At 30.1% G+C, this 20751-nt stretch overlaps 2 protein-coding genes across 2 annotated transcripts in view; both read right to left on the bottom strand.

Moving 5' to 3' along the window:
- LOC130823393 (uncharacterized) overlaps positions 1-4394 on the bottom strand; it is a 14667-nt gene extending 10273 nt beyond the window's left edge. Inside the window, exon 1 of the mRNA XM_057688013.1 lies at positions 4128-4394. Within this exon, the coding sequence (XP_057543996.1) occupies positions 4128-4394 (267 nt within the window). The remainder of the gene's footprint in view (positions 1-4127) is intronic.
- A 2071-nt stretch (positions 4395-6465) lies between these two features.
- On the bottom strand, positions 6466-7293 carry LOC130823934 (glycine-rich protein DOT1-like). The gene has a single exon (XM_057688764.1). It carries the CDS (start codon positions 7218-7220, stop codon positions 6756-6758), a length of 465 nt encoding a protein of 154 aa, XP_057544747.1. The 5' UTR covers positions 7221-7293; the 3' UTR covers positions 6466-6755.
- Positions 7294-20751: the final 13458 nt, after the last annotated feature.

The following is a 20751-nucleotide window of genomic DNA, read 5'->3' as shown; positions in this document are numbered from 1 at the left end:
GAACCACTTCTAAGAACGCGTAGAAGTTTACGAAATAATTATATAGGCTTGGAGTCGAGGTATGTCACATGGGGTGATTTTTAAAGGATTTAAGAACAAGTTGGGAAAGTTTGTGTATAAACTTGTTTTTTTAAAAAAAAAAAAATTCCCAAAGAGAAGTTCTTAAATCTTGAAAAATGATGTGAAAATGATAAATTTGAGTATGGAATAATTTATCACATGTATTATTATTGTGGGCGTCATGCATGTTGATTTTATAAATTATTGTATGTTTAACGGCATGTTTAACACTACTTTGTGAAAGTTATTGTGATGGAAATGATTATATGAATTTGAAAATATTTGAAATTCATTTTAAAAGAAATTTCCAGTAGCTATATGTTAAGAAAATTTCTTGGATACTTTTTTGTTCAGGTTATTCGTTAAATTGATTTTTTAATGGATTTTAAGGTATTAAATACTCTTAATATGAAACATGGTATTAGATGAACTCTTCATCATCAAAAATAATTAATAAAAACATATTATAATGTCTCCAACAAGATTTGGCCAGAATATATTTAGTTTGGTATTTTTTTTTATTATTTTTGAATAATCGTTAAATTATTTAACGGTAAATTGTAAAATGGTAAAATATAAAATAATTACCAAACAAAGACATATGGACTTGAAATTTTTATCACATACTCATATGGACAGTAGGTAAAATTGGTAAAAGTTTGGGAAGGTTTTGTTGACATTTAAGGATCTTAATAATTTTTACTCTGTTATTAATAATCGGTAAGTTGGAGAACGGTAAAATATAAAATAAATACTAAATGACGTTTTTTGGACATGAAAATTTTATGAGACACTTATATAAACAGTAGATACATATATGGACTTAAATAAATTTTATTCGGTTTACCGGTAAAATAACGATATTAATTATTGAAAATACCCCACATGATTTTTAATGGTTATTTAAAATTTTATATCCCTTAAATAGCTTTTGGAATATCATATAATTTTTATAATATTTTATTCAGACTCAAATAATTTTAAACCTATTTTATTCTATTTATCGATAAAATGTCTATACAAAATAATAAAACATCATACATGAGTTTTATAAGTTCAAATGGCCTAATAAACATGTTATATGACTTCTGGAACGTTGGTATAATTTTATAAAATAAATTATTAATTATTTACTAATTTATCAAATTAATAGAAAATATTTATTTATTAAAAAGTGTAATATTGTTAATTAAATTTGGGTAAAAATAGATCTATATAAAAAAAATTTATAATTATATTAATAACCTACTGCCTCATAGTATAAATTAAGTTTAAATTAGATGGTTTATAAATTTTACGGATTTAAGACACCATTTAAATAACGGTAAATACCCAAATTGTCGAAAATAATTGTAAGACCGTTATAAATTCGCATAACCAATTATAATCTGATGGGACAACCTTAAATTCATTTAAATAAGGTATTATAATGACTTGATTAATTTGGGCCTTGTTGGAGAATTAATATGTACTTTGTAATTCAATTATCGATTTTATTACTAGCAAAACTATCTCATATTTAAGAAAATAGTGTTTTATGAAATCTTCTGACGTAATGATTTTATAGACTTATAAATCATATTCTAGTTGTTTTGAATGAATTTCAAAACCCTTTTAAGTTAGATTTACTTTAAGAAGGATTGAAACGAAACATTTTAGTGGTTTTCTAGAAAAAAATCGTATTGAACTTTAATTACTTTTTGTTACGATGCATTTTCATACATGCTAGTGATTCCCCAATATAATACAAAGGTTATGTTTAATGATATGATTATGCTAAGCATGTTTTACCCATGTGGGAAATATTATGATTTGATTTTGCTAAGTCGCAAATAAAGTATGTTTTGCTATGTGCAAATAAAAGATGTTTATCATATGGAAAAAGTTAATATTTTTGACTTTCAAATGCTATTAAAATTACAAGATATATATTATGCACAAAAAAATGTTTTAGCCTAAATGGCGGGTACATATGCCATAGCAAATGTTGTGTGCATGATTAAACGGCTCACCACTACTGAGCGCGTATTGTTCACAATACCATTGTGTTACACTTGTCGGACATGTCACGGACGGTAGACCGTCTACCAAACGAGTCACAGGATGACTCACAAAATACCCATGTAAACTTATGATATGAGTTTGAAATTGATTTGGATCTATTGAAATCTTATGATTTATGATGAAAAATGAGAATTTGAAATGACTATAGAGCCATTGAACTGGATTTGAATCATATTATGATTTATCAAATGAAAAAGCATATTTCAAAATGAATTTATGCAAATAAAAAAAAAGATTTTAATAATTTGTTTGACGGACACCAGTGTGTTTATACTCAGTCTTTTTGCTGATACTATGCTTTGTATGTTTTTCCAATGGTTTTGTTTTTAGAGTAAACCCCTATGGCACCTCGACGGAGAATAGATATGCGAGCGGAAGTTGAACCCGAGTTAGAGTATAACTCCCCTTTTGTTTAGATCTCTTTATTGTATTTGAGAGACTATTAATTTAGATTTAGACTAATTTAAGGATGTAATTTGAACTTTAGACATATTTCGATTTGGTTGTAATTTTCCTATATTTTGGACAGTTAAGACTTCTGTTATATTGCTTGGATATTGGTTTGACTTTTAAGTAACCCCTTAATTGTGTTGACAAAAGTAAGCTTCCGCTTGATTAATACTAAATTCCAGTTAGTGTTTGCCTTCATAATTCGAGGCGGTTACACACACATATAACACACTAGCGCACTAGTTTTCATAATTCCATTTAATACCTATTATTAAACATTTCGACAGTCGTTAATAATATAAGTACAATTTTCATAATTAATATACTATACAAAATGGTCGGGTACATGAAATGGTCCAGCGCACTAGTTTTGGCTTTGTTAGGAAGCCAAAATTATAGTGCCCTAGCTTGTGCAATTTGTTGACTTAAGGTTATTATGAAAATTAAGTATCATTCGCATGTATATGGGAATTGTGGTCGGCATTGACGTGAAGAATAAATAAAATAAAATAAAATGGTTTAATTAGAGGCGACCACTAGGGTTTGTCCACCATTAACAACTTCTTGATAATTCATCATGATGGTATTACGAGCAATCATATGGGAGCTTGTGGTTGGTAATTTGCCATTTCGACATGCATTTTAGTAAAAAGTGTCACATGCCGGACGAAATCAAAAAATAAAAGTTATGGAGCTAAAAGAATTTGAAGCAATATTGATGATAAATTAAAAAATATTAAAAGGTCAAACTAAAAAATATGTCAGAATAATAGACTACAAAATTAGGCCGTAGGGCTGGGCCCCTACTGCCCCATGTGGCTTTGCCCTTGCATACATGAAAAAATATTATTAAAATTATTACTCAAATAACTTTTCTTGTATGAAACCATGTCACTATGAGACGAACACATATAATTAAGTCATTTCTCTAGTTGATCACTTTAAATTATAAGTGACTATTTTAATATAGACTAAAAATGTACATAAATCAGTCCAATAGCAAAGACGGTCTCATTTTTGCAATTAAACTACAACATATTTATAGTATGATGTGCCATATATATTGATAAACAGGCATGTGAAATATCAATATTTGACAAAATTCTAATAAATTATCATTTATCATTTTACAACTCTTTTATTAAAATTGTATGATTTTAATTAGTATTACATATTAAAACTTAAAAATCCTAACCTTTAATAATTTGATGTGTAGAGAGTAGAGTTAAATCATAACTTGGTACTATTGTAAAGATCATCACCGAGGTTAGATTGAACTAATTAATAATACAATTTAGAATATTTGAAATTTTATTCAGAAAAAAATTTATAATAATTTTATGCAATTAAAGTTGAAGGATTTTAGGGTCGAATTTTATCAAGCTCATAATTACCAAGTGAAATTGATCACTAGCTTTCATATACACCAATTGGCACACCAATTAAATTAATGTGTTGATATGATCTTGCATAATTGTATCCTCCTTCTTCATTAGTTGATACAACTCCCATCTCAAGCATAGCTTGTTGGTAATAGATTTAGAAACATACACCGCTTGAAGTTTCTCCAACAACACACTGGGGTCAGTCTTCATTAAGTAGTTGTACTTTATTTCGGGTGCAATAGCAAGCCTAATAGTGCTCACCGCCTTCTTCTTCATGGCCACCCACTTTCCTTCATCCATTGTTGTGGGCTTGCTCTTCTCAAGAGCATCATGAATACTTAGTTGCACCAACAAGTCTTTTACGGTGCTCCTCCACACCGAAAAATTCATTTTTCCATCAAACAATGAAATACGAAACTTTGCACCATTACCCATCTTGTTTCTACACCAAAGACCCTAACTTTCACCCACCAAACAACCTACAAATCTAACTTAAAGCTCTGATACCAATTGTTGTGAATGGGCTATGGCAATGGTGAAGAAACAAACATAAAACAAATGCAAAAGAAAACACCAAAAACAGAGCACAACAATGAAGAACACAAAACACAAGAAATATGAGGTATCTATGGATACCTCCCCCTCAAAACAAGTATATTATCATTAATATACTCAACAATACATTAATGGCTTACTTTACAAGCTTTAAGAACAACCTCTCAAAGCAAAGATTGAACCTTTGATGTCAATCTCTCACAAACATGCATATACAAGGATGAAGAACTCTTATGGTGTGAACCCTAGCTTTCATTCTTGTATGTGTCTCTCTAATACCCTAATGGTGTTCTAAGACTTCTTATATAACCCTAAAACATATTAGATAAATCCAGAACAAAAGGCTTAAAAGCCCACAAAATCCCCCATATAAAACAGAAACTATTCTGATTCCTCCACTAATGCTTGCTCGACCGAGCCCTCCAAGCTTGACAAGTCGAGCGCTTTCACAGAGGCTACTGACTTGTTGCTGCTGGTTTGCTCGATCGAGCCTCATACGCTCGACCAGTCGAGCGGTTCATCTATGCCTCTAATCTTCGTATATTGGCTTCATTAAGACACCCCAAATCATCACCAATACTCACTTCATCAAATGATCCGAAATATATACTTCCATACTTCTTTGCACACACAACCTCATCCTCAATTGTGCAAGATAGAGTATGGGCAACCAAGTGATCAAACCCATCACCAAGGTCATGGGGATTGGCTCTTGATTCAACAAATAATATAGAAATTAAAATGAAAAGCTTAAGGTATGTAACTTTACAATTCACTACCTTGATGTTGCCCATTGAATGACTCTTGCCTAAAATGAGGTTTAAAAGAGTCTTACATATGCAACTGTATCCCTATTAATGATAAAACTAACAAAGGCTAAAGGGTGTAAATAGTACTCCCTCTATTCTCTAATATTCTTTCAATTTGGAATATTCCACCTTAAGGAGAGAGAAATTTGGTTAATGTTTTTGACATATATTTAGAAGATAAAATATATCCATGTGAGATCTCATTAGATTCGTCTTAATGTATATTTTTTTATTATATATTTTTTATAATCTTTTATTATGTGTATTTAGAAATATTGAGGCTTAAAATTTTCTTTAAAAACTATGTAAAAAGTACACGGAAAAACAAAAAGAAACGGAGGGAGTATTTTTTAAAGGTGTTATTTGTCAATTTTTACTAAAAATGCTCTAACAATTAAGTTATTAGGAAAACACTTCCAAGATGCAATAGTCCATATATAGTTTTTGTAAATAAAAAAAAATAATTTAAGATGAAAAAATATACAACCCAAACTATTGAACGCCTAGGGATAATTTAGGACGGATCCCCTTAGGCCAAATTCTCTAAGAGTACGCGCCTACGAGCCGAAAGGATCATATGATGGTGTACAAAGGATATGGTATAAACCTTCTTTTGTAAGCTAGATTGCTCCACTAATGAGAGAACTCCAACATTTTATAAAGAATGAAGTAGCAATATTACATGAATCTTAAAAGAATTATGATTCTCATTTTTATGGGGATTAAAAATCCCCAAATAGCTCTTACAATTCTCTAACTTGGTAGAATTAAAAAAACACAATAAAATGGTTAAATTATCAATTTTTCAAAATTTTTAATATAATAATATTATAGTCTTAATCTCAAATATTGTGTCAGTTAACAAATTAAAGATAGTCCCAACAAATAAAGATATCATGGTTAGACGCCTCCATTGCACACAAGTGTTCAAAGTGCAAACTGATGCTCATCTTAATTATAAATTAATCATACCCAATTAGTTTAGGAGTAAAATGGATCACATCCCTCATTATCTTCTTTTTAGAAGGGTAGAACACATTTTATTTGTGTCTTTTCAACTTTTCCCTACTCAAGTCCTATTTTCTAGTTGTGAGATGGCATCAAAGTCGGAGATGATAATTAAGCAAAAAATTGCAAGAATATTAAGAGGAATTTAAAATTTTTTATAACATTGAACATAGGATTACGTAAATTTATTACATAGAAACTACAAACACATGAAGAAAAAGAAGCAAACACACCAATTTTCCTAAACACACACATGAACTTTTAGTTTTTTTTTATGTTACATAGATGCTTCCATTCATGGAAATCATCATCAAACAATCAAAAGCACATAAAATCTTATTATCAAATATATATATATATATATATAAATAGTTACTTATTTAGATCAACACAAGAATGTCTAGCTAGTCTTTAGACTTTTTGTTTAGTCTCCACCACCACCGTATCCTCCACCGTGTCCACCACCTTCGCCATGTCCATAACCACTTCCTTGGCCTGATCCGCCGCCACCACCACCACCTCCACCACCGCCACCTCCACCACCACCTCCACCACCACGTCCGCCACCCCGAGATCTTGCCCCAGACCCAGCACTTGACCCTGCATAGGAGCCTGCTTCAGAGCCTGCCCCTCCACCACCACCTGAGCTCGAGCTCGAGCTAGATGAAGAGCTTGAGCTTGAACTCGACCCACCAGACCCAGACCCGGCACCAGCACCAGATCCGGATCCGGAACCACCGATTCCCACTCCTAGACCCAAACCTATGCCAGCCCCTAGATCACCAAGGTCTAAGCCCAAATCCTTCCTTGCAATCCTACTCTCACTCAATACTGCAGATGTTGCAATAAGTAGAGCTATGAGTAGTCCTACACATTTTAGACGAGTCATATTTGTTTTGTTCTAATAATATAGTAAGCCAATTGATAGTGAGGAATAGAGAAGAATGAAGGGCTATTTATAGCAAACATTCTGCCTTGTTGTGTAATCATGCATACATATATTATATTAGCCCATTATGGAAGGTTCATCCAGTGAAAATGTAGTACACAAAAGTTGCACATTTTTTTAGTTTCTTCTATAATACCAAATCCACACATTATATGAATGTCAACAACTGTAGGTTGTTAATTAACTAAATGATATTTTATTTTTAAAAGTTGTTCTAATGCTCATATGAATTCTGAAAAATAAAATTTATTTAGATGGTATATATATTATTTTATTGACAGGACTGTCTCCGACATTTCATAAGCCCTAAGAAAAATCTAAATATAGGCGCCTAAATTCTAAAATGACATTATATTACATTTTGGTATTTGTAAATTTGGTTATCAATACTTTAATTAGTACAATTATTTTTTTTATCAATATATTAAAATATTGCTAAATTTTTATAATTACATGGAACCCACAACTATTAATCATAAATTCAAATAGCCATTCCTTTTAAGTTTAAAGTTTATACCACTATTATCACTTATCTTAATTGAACTAATATTAAAAATAGTAAATTAAAAATCATCAAGAGAGATTAAATTGCTCACCTACAATGATTTATATTATTATATCTTATTAATCATTCAATACAAGCTGATGATACAAATTTATTAACCAATTTATTTAATTATCTTTTAAAAATAGATTGAATGTGAATATATTTAATTTTAAAATTCTCTCTATTCAGTTAATTTTGCTACACAATACACAAAAAACCTTTATTTTAATTTTAACCATATAGCAAAAATATGAGGCTCTCTATAAATTGCGGCCCTGAACAGTAGCTTATGGTGCTCCCCCTAGCCGGCCCTGAGCAGTAGCTTATGGTGCTCCCTCTAGCCGGCCCTAGCCGGCCCTATTTATTGAATACTAAATTTATTGGAGAAAATTAAAAGTTAAGGCCATAAGCATTAGAAGCAATTGACAAATATAGTTAGTGAAAAAGTATTAGGACCACTACTATTGACAAAAAGTTGAATTGAAATTAGCAGAAAACATGTGGGGATTGCGGACCGACCTAAACAATATAAAAATGTTAAAATGAAATTAGTGGAAAATATGTGGAGATCAAACATTAATAAAATATTAAAATGAGAAGGTTAATTATGTCCAAAATTTGTGATATGAATCGAAAGAATTATGAGAGACCATAAATATTAATAAAGTAGTAAAAGGAGGAGATTAATTATGCCAAAATTTGTGATATGAATAAAAATATTTTTTAGGAAAATAAAAATAGAACGACTCAAAATGGTAAATGAAAATAACTTTGACAAACGGAGGAAATTTTCCTTTTTTATTTACGTAAAATTGCAGATAATATTTGCTATGAGCAAATCAAAATCAAATTTATTATTCCCACTAATTTAATTTATATGGATAAAATTGTATTTATACAACAATTTGATAACAAATTCATTAAATTTTAAAAATCACGACTTAATGATTTGGGAAATATATATATAAGGATTTTAGAGGATACTCAGAGAGACTAGAGAGCATCAACCACATAATTTATCTTTATTAATTGACTCGATCTTAGAATAAATAATAGTTGAATATATTTTCAGCAATTATACTTAATAGGTAGATTTATTAAAAACATAAAATACAATTAAATTTATTTTTAACAAATCGGACAAAAATTAATTTATTTTTTTAATTTACCCGAAATTTTATCATGCTTAGTATATGTATGGTTTTATGACGTGTATGAATACAAGGTCGATGGAATGCCATGTGAATTCCACTCAAAAGAATAATTGCGATAGTGGAATGTATGAAATCGGCCGTATTGAAAAGCCTTCCTACTTCCTAGATGTAATGTAAGTCTGAAGTATCAATTCTGAGTTTGCGCATGCACATGCTTTTTTAAAGTTTTACTATGAGTCATATAGATAAATTACAATTTTAAAAATTATGATACTTTTTATTGCTTGTATTCAAGTTTAATTTTAGTATTGTTCATCATTCTATGATACTTTACATATTATGGCTATTGTATGAGAAAAAAAAGTTATTTGAGATTTTGTTTTATTCGTCTCGTCGCATATTTTCATAATATCAAATTTTTCTATTTTTTAGTTGTGCATAACTCTAGATAAAAATAATTCGACAAACGCATTGGACTGCGTAAAAGTTGTCTGGGTGCAAGTAAAAAATATTGAAGGAAGTACTTTTCGAACTTTGTATATTATACTTAATTTAATATCGAGATTCCTAATTATTTAAGATCTGTTAAACATGTTTAGAATCTCACAAGGTATGAGTATGTTGTTGTGTACTTCATCACTGAAATGTTTCGGTAGAAATGGGAATGGATGATTGTAAATTCTATCATAAGGCCTTGATATTGCATCGGTAAATTCCCACTCGGCAAAAGAAGAAAGTCGGCAGTGGAATTGTGTGTAAAGCAATAAGCATCCACCGAATAGTCTAAGACTCTAGATGTTTCGTGGAGCACGTAATTCCTTTCTCAATTCTTAATTAACATCATCTTTTTATTCGTATCATTATACTTCACAACATTACTGGTTGGTTTATGGGTTGAGTCCCTATGGGATTAGGATTAGCTTTGGAACACACATCATCAGGATTGGCTTTAAGATTTAAGGCTTAAGACAACACATTAATTATAAGCTCTTAGTTATTAAATTTACTATTACACCACCCTAGTATATATATTGTTTTTGTTTGTTGCTTTAAAGTATTTTTTTTTTTCAAGTTTTGAATAGGCCTAAATCACAAGTTGATGAAGATACACATTCTAATATTACTTAGCTCTTTATTAGCCTATTTCTGTATATATGTTGCTTTGGTTTGTTGCTTCATTCAGTTTGTTAGTTAGTTAAGTCTCTTCTTGTTTTCTTGATTCTTGGATATAGGCTTGCTATATAAGGGCCTTATCCTTTTCCTTTGTATAATAATCTGCATTCATTTAATAATAATACTACTCCTTTATTTCTTTCCTAAACCAAAATTCTGTGCAATACTTGCCCAGCCTAAATACCAAATTGTTTCATGGTATCAGTGTAGGAACATTGCCACTGACATCAGGTTCTTTTTTCTCCTTCTGTCTCCTTTATTCTCTTCTAAAATGAATCAAAATGTCGTGGTAAAATCAAACCAAAATACAATGGATACAATGGCTACAATTGACCCAACCCAAGATCCCAGTAGTATATACTACATACACCCTTCAGATTCTGCTGGTAACAGATTAGTATCCATTGTTTTTTATGGCACTATAGTTTTAGTGATTGGAAAAGATCGATGTTGATCAGTCTTGATGCAAAGAATAAAACATGCTTTGTGGATGGTTCTTTACCTCAGCCAACAACAAGATCCTCAGAAGAACGTGCATGAAAACTCTGCAACAATATGGTCATAGGGTGGTTGATTGCCTCTTTGGAAAGACAAATAGCAAAAAGTATCATGCATTTCAAGACAGCAAGTGCAATATGGGCTGATCTTGGGGGAAGATTTGGAAATCCTTTTTCTTCTCAACTATACCGACTTCAAGAACAGCTTCTCAACACAGTACAAGAGCATGGGATGAGTATATCAGAATACTTCACAAAAGTAAAATCATTATGGGATGAGATAGATGATCTTAGACCATTACCCATATGTACTTGCAACCCTTCTGTCAGTTTCACTAAGATTCAACAAGATCAACGAATTTTAACTTTTTTAATGAAATTAGATCAAGATTACAGTCAAATAAGGTCAAGCCTCTTGATGAACAAAGAATTACCAGATATTACAGAGGCATATAGAATGTTGTTGCAGGAAGAATACCACAAAGGAATACATAAAACAATTACTGCTATTGAACCAATGGCTTTTGATAGTGATAGATGGAATAGTTCACAAGCAAGAAGGAATTCTAACAATGGCAAGAAGCCAAGTTATTTTTGTGACCACTGCAAAATTGCAGGCCATAGTATAAATAGGTGCTTCAAAATACGTGGTTACCCTAACCAGAACAAACCTTAACAAGTGAGAAAATATGTTGCTCTTGTGAACACTAATGAAGCAGTTGATGAAGTCAATGAAGGTAATCAGTTAGGTTTGACTAATGAACAATACACTAATCTCCTTTCCCTTCTTGACTGAAAAGAAAGCAATACTTTGGACACATCCAACACAGACAGTACAACTAACTTGGCAGGTATGCATTCTTTAAATACTAAATCTTGTTCTGAAAGATGGATTATAGATAGTGGTTGCACAGATCATATATGCAATAATATAGTATGGTTTCATACTGTACAAGACATATCTCATTGTAAACATCGCATAACAACACCAGATGGTACATCACACAAAGTTAACCAACAGGGAAATGTTCAACTGACAAACAATTTATTACTCAAAAATGTGTTATATGTGCCTGAGTTTAAATTTAATCTAATATTTGTGCATAAATTGTGTACAGATCTTGTTGTTAGTGTCATTTTTTCTTCAACTAATTGTTTTCTTCAGGACCCTTTAATGAGACTTTCCTTGCCTCTTGGTAATCTTGAACAAGGAATGTATTACACCACTTTCACCAATAAAAATGCTGTTTTGAAGCACAATGACTGTCAGACGCATGCTGGACTTGTCACCTGAAAAGCAATGCTTGATCTTGCAAAACTTTGGCATGTGAGATTGGGACATGCACATTTTCCAAGCTTAAAGTTGTTTGTCCAGATATCCATGTAAAAAGCATCCAGGAAAACTTTTTTTGTACAATTTGTCCATCTTCAAGACAACATAGATTACCTTTTAATGATAGTTATATAAAGACTAGTCATCCTTTTTTTCTTCTCCATATAGATATATGGAGTTCATATTCCCATAAAACTCAAAAGTAGACGTACTTCTTTTCTTACTATTGTGGATGATTTTAGTAGGTTTACTTGGTTGTATTTGATACGCAATAAATCAGATTATTTTGCCATGATTAAACATCTTTTTGCATTTATACAAAATCAATTCCATGTATGTGTTAAAGCTGTTACAAATGATAACGCCAAGGAACTATGTGAAGGAAACATGTTAGACTTATACCATAAACTTGGTATCAAACATCAAAAATCCTGCACACATACTCCCAACAAAATGGCGTTGTTGAACGGAAGCACAAACATCTATTAGAAACAAAATGAGCATTATTTTTTAATCTAATCTTCCACATTATTTTTGAGGAGACTGTGTTTTATGTGCAACTTACATTATAAATCGTTTGCCTCTTACATGTTTGAACAATATATCACCTTATGAAAGGGTTTTTGGTACTGCACTTAACAATAGTCACCTAAGGGCTTTTAGATGTCTTTGCTATGTTTCCACCCCAAAACCAGAAAGGACAAAATTTGACCCTAGGGCTAATCCATTTGTGTTTCTAGATACCCTTATGCACAAAAAGCCTACGAGGTCTATCACCTTAGGACTAAAAAGGTAACTATTACTAGGGACATAGTTTTTCATCAAAAGTTTTTCCTTTCCATCAATAGCAATTGATCAATTCACCTTTTTCTACTTTCTTTCTTCCTATTAGTACTACACTTAGCACACGTACTGGTTTTACCTGTCCTACATATTATATACCATCTGTTTTTTCTTTACCCATGCATATTCTTCTTAATGACAACTGCACACCTACACCTAATGACAACTCAACAGCTCACCTACTGACACCTCCCCATCCGTTGTTCCCATACAGCCTATTTCTCACTCTGATCCTGCTGTTTCACACAACACACCACTTCCCCATAATGAACAAACTGAACCAATACATGCTTCCCTTAGAAGATCTCTTCGAATTAGTAAGCCTCCTGCACACCTTTCTGACTATATTTGCAATCTTGTTTCTTTTTCTAATCTCCCTAATGTGTCTTAAGTTTTTTTTGTCTAAGCAATCACAGTGGTATGAACCAAAGACTTACAAAGAAGCAGTTTAAGATCCTTCTTGGCAACTTGCTATGCAAAGGCAGCTTGAGGCTTTAGAACTAAACAACACTTGGGAATTGGTTTCTTTGACTAGTGGAAAAAAGGCTATTGATTCAAAGTGGTTATACAAGATCAAGCTCAAATCTGATGGAAGCTTGGAACGGTATAAAGCCAGACTTGTGGCTAAAGGCTACAACCAACTACACGGTGTTGATTTCCAAGAGACTTTCTTCCCCGTGGTCAGAATGACCACTGTCAGATGTTTAATAGTTCTGGTTGTAAGTAGGAATTTGACATTGTTCCAACTAGATTTGAACAATGTTTTTCTCCATGGAGACCTTTACGAAGATGTGTACATGAAAGCACCTGATGGTCTTAACTCTCTTCCTCACTTGGTATGTAAACTCAAGGAGTCTCTTTATGGCCTTAAACAGGCATCCAGACAATGGTTTTCTAGACTGACTACTGAGTTATTTCACCAAGGCTACACTCAGTCAAAGAATGATTCTTTAGTTTTTATCAAAGCAACCACTGCTTCCATCACTATTGTAGTTGTTTATGTCGATGACATTATCATTACTGGTGAAAATCTCTCTCATATTCAATCTCTAAAGGCACATCTCAACAGAATTTTTGGCATTAAAGACTTGTGCAAACTTAATTATTTCTTAGGCTTTGAAGTTACATATGTTGAAGCAGGCCTAGTGCTTAGTCAGAAAACATTTACCCAAGATCTTCTCCATGATTCTGGCATAACCTACTTCAAAAAAGTTTTCACTCCTTTACCATTAAATCTAAAGCTCAATTCTAATGACTCTCCTCTTCATCCTGATCCTACCAAATATAGATCTCTCGTTGGCAAACTTAACTTCCTTACTAGCGCCAGACCCGACCTTTCCTTCTCTGTTCAAACCTTGAGCCAGTATATGCAAAACCCCACTGAACATCATTTTAAAGCCTTGAATCACACACTTAACTATGTTGCAGCCACCTTTGGTCAGGTTATTCTTCTTACAGCAAGTAATTCTCTCAAGCTCAAAGCCTACTCGGATTCTGATTGGAGAGCCTGTCTCGATACAAGAAGATCAATCACAGGTTACTTGATTCTTTTTGGTAACTCGCCTATTAGATGGAAATCTAAGAAGCAATGTACGGTCTCTTAAATCCTCTTCTGAGGCTGAGTATTGAGCAATAGCAACAGTAGCATATGAGATTACTTGGGTTGTTTGTATATTGGAGGATTTTGGTATGACAGACTTAAAACCTGTAACCCTTGAATGTGATAACAAGCCTGCTATATAGATGGCTCACAATCCAGTCCTTTATCATTGGACAAAACATATTGTCATAGACTGCCATTTCATTAGAGAAAAGATCATTGAACGCCTCATTGAACTCCAATACATTCCTACAGATGAACAACTTGCTGATGCCTTGAAAAAAACTCTCCCTTCACATCATCTTCAATACCTATTGTCCAAGCTTGGCATGACAGCTGCCACCCCAAGCTTGAGGGGGGATGATGAAGATACACATCCTGATATTACTTAGCTCTTTATTAGCTTACTTTTGTATATATATTGTTTTAGTTTGTTGCATCATTCAGTTAGTTAGTAAGTTAAGTCTCTTCTTGTTTTCTTGATTCTTGGATATAGGCTCCCTAAGGGCCTTATCCTTTGCCTTTGTATAATAATCTGCATTCATTTAGTAATAATACTACTCTTTCACTTCTTTCCTAAACTAAAGTTCTGTGCAATACTTGCCCAGCCTAAATACCAAAGTCCTCTTGTTCTCTTATTTGGCCGGCCAAGAACACCGCTAGAAACAAATGGTATGGTAAATATAGTTCTGGGTTCGAATTAATAGTGTGGTTAGGAGGAAGTGTAACAGGAGCGGCAAATCTCGATACATAATTAACATATAATAATAATGTTTAATACAAAAAATATTGCAGAAGTCTCAAAATGTCGAACTATAAAAAAACTTTAAATCATAAAAACTGAAAATGTTTAATACAAAAGTAAAATATTACATCTGATAAGAAATATTATTTTCTCAAAATGAAAAAAAAATACATCATCATCAAGTCGTCAATAAAGATACAAAAAGCAGCTAAGTTCTCGATAAATAGTAATTGCTATGGCCTGGATCGAAACCTGAACTAAATCCTGCAAAATGCTACCATCCATGATATGGATGACAGCCGATTGAATCGGTCAGCGCTTAACGTCGAGCATAACTTCCTATCCAGCTCAAAATACGAAAAGTATACGCTACGTATACTTTTACCATATTCTTTTTCTGTTCCATACTTTTATGTCATTAAGATACCATTCTCGTCCTGACAGAAGTACGTTACTGCCACTTATATTATCGGTAATCTTAATACTTAAGTAAGTTCATTTGATTAATACTCATAACCGTACCATGCATCATTGCATCAACACTAATCAAGTTTATCGCTGATCAACAAGCAAGCCCAACAATATGACACCTGATATATGTAAGGGTCTGGCAAGATTAAGGCCAAAGCCCTATATCTAACTGTGGTGGGGGTCGTCACCCGCCAATGTTTATGCTCGAGCTTCTACAAGATAGGTAGCTAAACCCCTGTCTAACACCGCATTTATACGTGCCGGCTAACACGGGCGCCAGGATTTTACATGCCGGTTCATGGTTTGACATTACCTTACTATCATGGTCATTAAACCAATAATCAGATAATTTCACATAAGTTCATCACATTTTCATTATTACATGCTAATTTTGACTTTATTCAACTGAGGTGATAACTTCTTTTATTTAATATAGCTACTACTATAGGCTTAAATTTTATCTTTAGGCCCTTGTAGTTCATAAATTAATCTTTACTCATTATATTTTATTATCACTCTATATATAATAGTTTCCTCATTTATCACCAAAAGTTTTACTTATTTTATTAATAGTCTCCACTTTAATATTTTTTACTAGTAGCTAATAAATTTTATTTTTCTTGAAATAAACTCCTAAAATCGATATTACTTAACTTAGAATCAAAATCGATATTTTCTACTAGTAGCTAATTAAATTTTTTTATTTATAGCTCCAAGTTAAATTGTAATCTCGGGATAAGTTTTTCAAATCCAACAATTTCACAAAAGTCAACGTTTCAAGTTTTAGGGAAACAAGTAACTTTATTAAGTTTACAAAAAGATAAATATTTTAGCAAATAATCATAAAATTTGGAACTTCTCAATAATTAATATCTCTAGTTATAAAAACAGAGTGACAATTACAAATTTTTCACAAAAATCAATATTTCAAGTAAACTTTGTAATTTTACGAAAATTCAATATTTTTAGTTGTAAAGCAAGTAAAACTTTAAAACTTCACAAAAATCATTATTTTAAGTAAACTTTATAATTTTCACGAAAATCAATGTTTTAGATATAAAACAGGTAAAACTTTATTTTATTTTACATTTTCATAAAAATCAGTATTTCACTCATAAATTAGAGACAAATTTCTAAAAATACTTTTACATCTTTGAACATAAATTTTTGCTCAAATAGTAAACTAAAAAATTATCTTGTACGATTAGTTTATTTAATATCATAAAGTTATCTTTATTATAATTTCTCATATATTCAAGGAAATACTTTAATTGCTTATAAAAATTTATTCACAAATATATTTTAATCTTATTATGGATACTTAGTAACTTATATTATTTAATTATTTTTTTATTATATAAACTAATATGGTCAAATGGCCTAGGTTACTTTTGAAGCATTTTCCACTTATAAACAACTTAATTTATTTTATTGTAGTATATCCTAAGTTTAAATAATTAACATAATCACTAAAAAAAGTTAAAAGTTCAACACAATAACTTGAAAATTCCATAACATAAATATCAAATAAATTCTAATAACAACCTTTTAAATATAATCCTGGTTAATATAGCATGTTCATAAAAACTACTCACAACTTATTAAAATTATTTAAAACTAACATAAACATATTAAAAGTAAATTCTAGCATAAACATACTTAATTATAATAACATTCCAAATATAACACATAACCCATAAACATACTAACACAAATTTATACATAAGTAAAACTTAATTTGAGTTAGAGCATAATAATCCACCCAACTTTCTAACATGTTCAAAATTTATTAAACAACAGACTAACAATACTTTTAGCATAACATACTTAGTATAAACATAATCATAAATTCATCAACCAATTTCCCTAAGTAATCATGCCCCATATATTTCATACTTTAATTATAAAGTAAGTATAATGTAAAATTTCCACATAAAAAGTAGGGTAAGAAATTATACCATACTACCACCAAGGATTAATATTACGTACTAATTAGGAAAATGGATAGTGTGATCCTCCAAGCTCCAATGCTCTAAGCCCAAAACCCCAAAATAATGATCTTTAAGTATCCAAAATTATACCCAACTATACTTCTTCTTCTTGATTTTCTTCAACTTATTAATTTTAGGAAATTAGTATATGATATAATGAAGTGAAATTAGGAGCAAATGGAAGAAAAGTAGATGACTTAATTCCTTAATATTACATAACCAGAATGATATATTTTAGGTGAGTTTGTTTTAAGTTTGCAAGGTTGAATGTTAGGAAAATAGCTAGTATATAAAGAAGATATTTATGGGACAAGATCTTATAATATTTGGATAAAAAATTAAAAAAAATCATGACTCCATATCTTACCCCATAACCATCCAACATGATGGTAAGGATGAAGTTTGATTTCTTTTCAAACTTACTTTACTTATGTAAGTAAATAAGTAATAAAAAAAATATTGGTAGGTTTTGACTACTTAGTTTTAGGTAGTTAGGATTGGTTTAGGTGTAAAAATAAGCTTAAAAGTGTAATTAAATTTAGTATTATAATTATACTAGTTTTAAAATAGTTTAAGTGAAAGTTTTAAAGTCGTTAAAATAATTGTTAACGGAATTAATTAGGAATTAAGCATCTAAAACGTAAAACTTCATTAAACCGTAAGTTAATTAAATAATTTTGAAATTTTCGAAGTATATATAAATTAGTAATTAAAACTTTTGGGCTCAAAAAAAATATTTTAGAAATATAAAATTTTGAGTTGGAGATAATTTAAAGAACTCGGACACGTATTGAAATTTTACGGGAATATAAAATTGGATATAAGAATTACATCTTGAGGAATAAAATTAAATATGATGACTAAATTAAATTAAAGTTTAGGGATTATGAATTAAGAATTTATCGAAAAAAAAAATTAATCGAATAATTAAAGGAGAATTTCGAGTCTGTTACGGGAAGTTTGAAGATTGACTTGGAGTTGATTCAACTTTAGCTACTGCAATTTCTCTTTCTTTTTTTTTTTTTTGTGACTTAGGTTTTCTATGTATGTAATTGTGATTATGTACTATAAATAAACACAAAATTTATTAGTTAGATGTGTTAACAATTTCCTAATCTTTCTCTCTCTAGCTTTAATCATACCCTAATCTCTCTATAATCTTTCTTATTCTAATTACCTAAAAAAAACAAGATAAAGTCGTTGAAGCTTCGTGAAGCTCTTGTTTCATATCAATTAAACATCTAGCCTAGTTAGATAGTGAATGTAGTACACATTGGGTGAACTACTTTCAATTGCTTTGTGCTGTTATTGTGTTTGTTAATTGTGCATTTATTATTTGATTCAAGAATTAGGGTTAGTGTCCATTTTTTTTCCCTAATTCAAGTAAGTGCCCTAATCATCTCTTCATTGACACATCTAGGGTTAAATACATTATTACTTAATTTTGATGCTTTAAATTTTAAAATTGTCATTATTTAATATTTATTAAGTTCATTTAATGTAATTAATACTATTATATCAATTCATTAGTAATAGTTTTAATTCAACTCGGTTACAAAGGAGTGTTTGGTGATTAGCTTTCTTATTTATTTTTATTAAACAACCAATAACTAACAAATAAGAGTAATTTTTACTAAACATTTTCGTAACAATTAATTTAAATAATTCTCTTATCAGCTAAAATTTCTATTTGGTCAAACTAATGAAAAGCTCTACCTAACGATCATTTACTAAATAGGCCCAACAAATAAAATTTTTAAAATATAATAATGTATGATAATAGAAAGAATCTAAAAGTAATTCAAAATATCGATAACTGTTAAAGTAACTTAACAATTGTGATGTTGATGATAAGTTTATGATGTTGATGATAATTTCATAATAATAATAATAATATACAGCTTTTAAAGTTGTACATAAAAATTAATAAATTTTATCTATAATTAATGATTTTAACTTTTTAAAAGAATCTAATCTAGAAATTAGAAAATATTAAATTATTGTTACTTCTCAAGAAAGAGTAAATGCTTAAGTAATAAAGTACAACTAATTTTTTATGTTGCCAAAGCAAAAATTATATTAAATTATATAAATAAAATACAAGCTTCTATCTTACATACAACCCTTAGGGTTGTATATATCATTTTTATAATAATAATAATAATAATAATAATAATAATATAATAATAATAATAATAATAATAATAATAATAATAATTATTATTATTATTATTATTATTATTATTATTATTATTATTATTACAATATAAGAATATATTTGAAGAAAATGATTTTTATACAAAACTGATATATAAGGTGTTTTAGATGGTAGTGGAGTTTAAAATTGCTTATAGGTGCTGAAGATTTGAGGCTAAGCAATCACTTGAGCCAAAAGTTTTATTCAGTTATTATAAAAATGTTTGATATAAAAATATTTTTTTATTGATCGCTATCTATTAAAAAAATTAGATAAGTCTATACTCCATAGTCAATTGAAAAAAAACTTGTTATGAATATATAATTTTGACTTAGACCACTTTTATTGGTGTCACAATTTTCTTTGAATGAGAATTTTTTTGTGAGATTTTTACTCCATTAGTGAAAATTCACAAAAAAAAAATCATGCAAATGTTACTAAAAAAACTCTAAAAGTTAAATTTCGACTAGATCAAAAACTAATAATCATATTTTTTTTTAACTATTTAAAAACTAAAAAACTAAAAGTCAAAATGCAAGAATAAAAGTCATTTATAAAAACCACCAACAATTATAAATTTGATTATAATTGCCAAGTTTGATTTTTTTTTTCTAAAATTATCAATGGTACCCCTAAATTTTTACACTTTATCAGTGGTACTTCTAAGTTTTTTTATTATTAATAATACCCTCGTGTTATTTAGTGTTTTACAACCGTAACATTTTCTAATTTTTTCTATCCAAAATTGTCCAAAACGGTTAACTTTTTTCTTTTTCTTTTATTTTTCAATTTAAAACATTTAACAAATAAAAAAGGTTACGGTTTTTGACAATTTTGGACGAAAAAAATTAGATTATATTACAATTGTAAGACGCTCAATAACACAAGTGTACCATTGATAATCGAAAAAACTTAGAAAT

The sequence above is a fragment of the Amaranthus tricolor genome, chromosome 9, assembly GCF_026212465.1.
Source record: "Amaranthus tricolor cultivar Red isolate AtriRed21 chromosome 9, ASM2621246v1, whole genome shotgun sequence".
In the NCBI taxonomy this organism is placed as follows: Eukaryota; Viridiplantae; Streptophyta; class Magnoliopsida; order Caryophyllales; family Amaranthaceae; genus Amaranthus; species Amaranthus tricolor.
The sequence above is the reverse complement of the archived record's forward strand: the minus strand, read 5'-3'. Positions and strand labels throughout refer to the sequence as shown.